Consider the following 5,000-nt stretch of genomic DNA (forward strand, 5'->3'; position numbering starts at 1 on the left):
CAGAATAGGTTCCTTAGTCATCAAAAATTGTCCCTCATGATATGTAGTAAATAAACCCTCAGGCTGCTGGTACAGCCTGAGGGTTTGGTTGATAATGTCAGCGGCTGAGATATTGTCTGAAAAATGAATTTTTGGTGGAGAAGCAAAGCTTCAAGAGCAAATACGATATTTTGAGGACAATCTGTCAGTCAAGGACATTATCAGTAGAGATACCAGCAAGCTAGAAAGGGAACCCTTGCATTAATTTTGATACTGTACCAAAATAGCTTGTTATAAAGCAATAATTGATTTCTTTTGTATTTTCTGAAACACCATTTGCAACCAGTGCTTTAATGTTGCTATCACTGGACTCTGAAAAACGAGATTGTTTTTCCTGTGTGTAAGATATTACAGATGACAGGTAAAATTCTTGAGCTGGCTTTTTGTGCTTACTTTGTTTCTTTGGAAACAGTGCAAATATCAATGCATACGGGAGTTATTGCATGATGCTTGTCTGGTGATTTTGCACCACATGACATAAAGTAGCCAATAAAAGCATGCAAAAAAATAATGGGTGGGTTATAATGTCAGATATTCCTGATAGTTTGATTTACATTCACACTCCAAACTTTCACTCTTATGGTCCCCATGGCAGCTAGGACAAAATTTTGGCTACTGAATCTAAAGTATAAGTTGCCAATTTGGGGACCTGGGTCTGGTGGTCATATCGGGATATGAACTATGGTTACAATTTAGCTTTCCTGGTCCGATGTAATATTACTCATGCTTGGTCATTTTCTTGTATAAAATTTTCCTGTTTTTCATCAGGTTCCCAAGAATGTATTTATGAATTTTAAAAAATTATGTCTGTCATTCAACCATACTGCTTATTTGACCCATTAAACTCCAAATAGTGATCTATTTCTCTTTAAAGTAATAATGCTGAATCATTCATTAAGATCATGAAAACAAAGGAAGTGATTGCCAACTTTAGAAGCTTTGTATGGAAAAATAATTCTCCTTGTGGGCACCTTAAGAAATGTACAGGGAAAAGTATGAAGAATATGGATTATGATGTTAGGGTGTAAAGGGTAAAAAAGCCAAGGGGTGTGGATAGCACATTAGTATATTACATATGTAATGTTGTATAAAGAGGTTTTACTTCTTTACTTTTTTTGTTTGTGTGGCAACCAAAACTTTATTGCAGACAACTACATGTATTTAATGATTTTAGATCACCAAATGGTAAATTAAGAAAAAATTAGACTAAAAATTTAGGTAGATTGTGTAATTATTATCCAGTTAAGAATTGTCCAGGATCATTGAGCTAAAATCCCAAATTATGAGAAAGATTCTTTGGAAATGTCCTTTCACATGGTTTCTTTCTTTGATGATGTAACACTAGTGGTCACTGTTAAAATTGCATTGAACTCTTTATAGCTTCTGGAGATGAAAATGATTCCAATTTGCTGACTTCAGAACACGATGTCATCTCTGGCGTACTAAGAGAAGAATTTGGTCCCTCATATGAAGCTGTTTATGGTTTTAGGTTTGTGAACTGCATTTGCTAAACACAGTTGAGCCAAATTTCTACCCTCGCTTATTAGAAACTCTACATGATGAAACCAAAACAAGCTTCCCTTCTCCATTCCATGTATAGATCAAGCTAAAAGGAAACTGCTAATTGAAATAATTATTTTTTTGCTAGGTAGCACATTTCTAAACTTTTTTTGATTATGGTATATGGCGGTTGATCATGCTTCTAAAATTAGCATGTTAATTAACTAACCTTGATTTCTAATGAATAAGACCTGAATTTAAGTATTGCATGGTTATTTGGTCAATGATCTCTAATTTGTGGCTGATAGTCTACATTTAGATAATGTTTAAGTAATATTTTGATGCTGGAGAAATTCTTGATGAATTTTTTTATTATGATATTGTTACCTTTTTTCACTAAAAAAAGGGACAGGAGAGGGGAGATAAAGAGAGAACCACCATTGTCACAGCAGTCAAGTGGAGGAGTAATGCTAGATAGAAATGGAGAGGAAAAGAAACAAGGAACACCAGCAACGTCATCAACCAGAGTCTCTGTTGTGTGGGATCATGAAAATTCCACTGGCTTTGATGCAGACACTTCAAAGGTAGGAAAACCATTTTTTTCCTTTTTTTTTTAACACCAAACCAACCAATTTATGATGAATGGATTCTAGGAAGACTATCAAGGGAACCTTCATGGAAAGCAATTTAAAGTTTTTGAATTTTAAATAATTTATAGTATTAAAACAAACAGAATTTACATGTGAATACAAACTGATTATGGAGGTAGAACTCTTTTAAATTATTTTTTAAAAGCTGCTCATCAGCTTTTTATTTCGAAATGAAGGCTTAATGAGTAGCCCCAAAGAAAACAGTGAGTTTTGCTTTTTTGACACCGACAATGGAACACTGAGGGCCAGTTATTTTCATGAGGTTTAACCCAAACCACCATTTTACATAATCAGTGGGCTCATGCTTTCTTCATAAGAGGTTCGATTTAAACAGTGTCCTTCAACTGTTAGCTTTCAGCATTCTTGACTATGTTTACAAAAATAAATGTTCATGTGAAAGATCCAGTTAAATTGAGGATTGCTTAGGAACAGTTTTGTTACCAATAGCTGAGGTTTGTTTAAATAACCATCCCTGTAGGTCACATAGAGATTTTGAAACCTGATGTGCATGTATGTGTACCTGATCTGTTTTAGTGCTTGCCTTGTGATGTTTTTTGCAGGCTTCTTAGGGGTATGCCCAAACTGACCATTAAATTCTTTAAACTTTGAAATTCCCAGCTAAGTGACTCAAAAATAGAAGTTGTAAGTGACTCAACAACTGAACTTATCAGACTTGGAGAGACCATGTCAGACAGATTGCAACCAATAGGGGTAGAAAGAAGGCCAGAAGCCAGAAATCAGGTTCCAGATTCAACATTAGACATATCTGCTAGATCACCTATGATCAGTGTCAGTTATCAGCATGGTAGCAGACTTTACAGGGATGATGCCTTTGGTGGCACTCTAAATGGCACAAGACCTTTGCAGGATAATGCAAAGCCAGTTATGAATAATGCAAGTGCCTTAACAAGTTCCAAAAGACCAGATTTATCTGGAATTAGGTGAGTCTGTGACCTTAAAATATTTAACTCTATTTGTTGTTAACAGGCCTTTCCACTTCTCTTTATCCAAGTGGGAGACTCTGAGCTGTGCAAGAGAGTGGAGTAAAAGTGATGGAAGATGTAAACTGAAGATTTCCCTTCACAATTTGACTTTTTTATGCTAGGGTGTTACAATATAATTTTTCTACTCAGCCAGTGGATGATCTACACAATGTTTTCTACCAAATGAACAAAATTTGCATTACATTTGTAGGGAGTCAGGCCAATCCCGTGTACTTGGTCGTGATGCTACTTCTGTAGAAGATGAACTGACACAGTACACTTTGACACCCACAGAGGTGGGAAATTCTCCAGCTGTTAGGGATAAGGTATGAGTGTCAACACTTTGTTTTTTAAGAGTTATTCTCGTTTTTCTTTATTCTCGTTGTTATTTTTTAACAGTGTTCACCTGTTTAAAGTGTGGTTTAAGATTTTTTGAAAGAAGTTGCTTAATGTGTAGGGCTTCTCACCTTGTTTGCCTTAAGGACCCTGAAAAGCCTTTAACCAGTTTTCTGTCATCCTCCTCAACATCTGCTTCATGGCCTGAGCAAATATCACCACTAGAACCCTTTAAAGACTCTAGCACTAGAGAGGCAAGTAGCTTTGATGCTCTTGGTGTGAGACCAAAACAAAAGCCCCCAGCAAGTTCAGGTTCAGAAGCTGGGGACAATAGTGGACGGTCAACTCCAGTTTATCATCATTACCACCATCACTTTCATCACACACAGCCACAAGGGACTGTACCAGGTATTAAACAAATGATTCTGTTGAAAACTTGTTGATTTACATCAGTTCTAGATTTTCTCATACATGTACACTTTACATGTACATTTCAAACCTCTCACAAGGAGAAGATTACTGGCACCCTTAATGCCTCAGGTAGTTTAGAGTTGTTTTTATCCTTCCCTTTTGTTAAGAGTACATTGTCAGTGGGTGATGGAAAATTCTCAAAGATGAGAGTGATAGAACATTTCCTCCATAGGGAGTAGTCAGGTCTGCAGTTCCCTGAAAAGTAATCCTTTGATAAACCTGGTAGATAGAGAGCCCTGAGTGGGTTATTTTGTCAAATTGGTTAACTCTCACAATGCCCCTGTTTTGGACTAGGTTCTGTCTAGGAGGTTTTATGTAGACACACACAGTTGTAATTGCTAGTGCTGTGCAAGTTGTTTTCCTTAAACTAGAGACTTTCAGTAGCATTACATGTATGTGTGGTACATGCTGTAAGCTTCCTTTTTGCTAGTCCCAGAGTGCTTCCTACATTCTTGTTGCTGTCTTGCTATCATTATAAATTGTTTTTTTTGTAGAATTTCAGTCTGTAGCTGGAGTTAGTGCAGCAGCCTCAGTTGATGCACCAGGTGAAACAACCAGTTTGTCAAGGACAAAGCCTACTGGAACAGTGCCAGGAACTAGACCTTGTCCAAGAACAACTGATAGACTAACAAGGACAGTTCCTGGCATTTATACTCACCCTCACTCAGGTGAATTTTTCCTTTACTATTCTTTGAATTCTCATTTTATCTCAAATTCCTACAGTACAGTACTTTGTTAACTAAATTGTACCTGTTAAGAGCTTGTCAAAATTTTGACAAGTTTCATATCATTGTAGGTACAGTCATATGATACTGTATGTGGATTGTTTGACTTGGACATTAGACAATACCACTTTCCCCATTTTTAACAATCATGGTATAGATTTTCTTTATTACAAGGGAGTTTTTAATCAGTTGTTGTCCCAAGTGATACCAGTGCACTCTCTTCTACAGGTCTCTCACAACCATCTGCCACCACAGTCACAGGAACAACATCAACCTTAACTGACTCAGTATTTCTA

At 36.6% G+C, this 5,000-nt stretch overlaps 1 protein-coding gene across 3 annotated transcripts in view; it reads left to right on the top strand.

The window, feature by feature from the left end:
- The window catches only part of LOC131798640 (centrosomal protein of 95 kDa-like), a 20,101-nt gene that overhangs the window by 1,397 nt on the left and 13,704 nt on the right, over nt 1-5,000 (top strand). For all 3 annotated transcript variants that reach the window (XM_059116342.2, XM_059116341.2, XM_059116340.2), the window contains exons 4-10: nt 1,420-1,528; nt 1,946-2,123; nt 2,808-3,130; nt 3,384-3,498; nt 3,655-3,916; nt 4,474-4,647; nt 4,933-5,000. The exon at nt 4,933-5,000 is cut by the window's right edge and continues 19 nt beyond it. In XM_059116342.2, the coding sequence (XP_058972325.2) occupies nt 1,420-1,528; nt 1,946-2,123; nt 2,808-3,130; nt 3,384-3,498; nt 3,655-3,916; nt 4,474-4,647; nt 4,933-5,000 (1,229 nt within the window). The remainder of the gene's footprint in view (nt 1-1,419; nt 1,529-1,945; nt 2,124-2,807; nt 3,131-3,383; nt 3,499-3,654; nt 3,917-4,473; nt 4,648-4,932) is intronic.

This window comes from Pocillopora verrucosa, chromosome 8 (genome assembly GCF_036669915.1).
Source record: "Pocillopora verrucosa isolate sample1 chromosome 8, ASM3666991v2, whole genome shotgun sequence".
Lineage (NCBI taxonomy): Eukaryota > Metazoa > Cnidaria > Anthozoa > Scleractinia > Pocilloporidae > Pocillopora > Pocillopora verrucosa.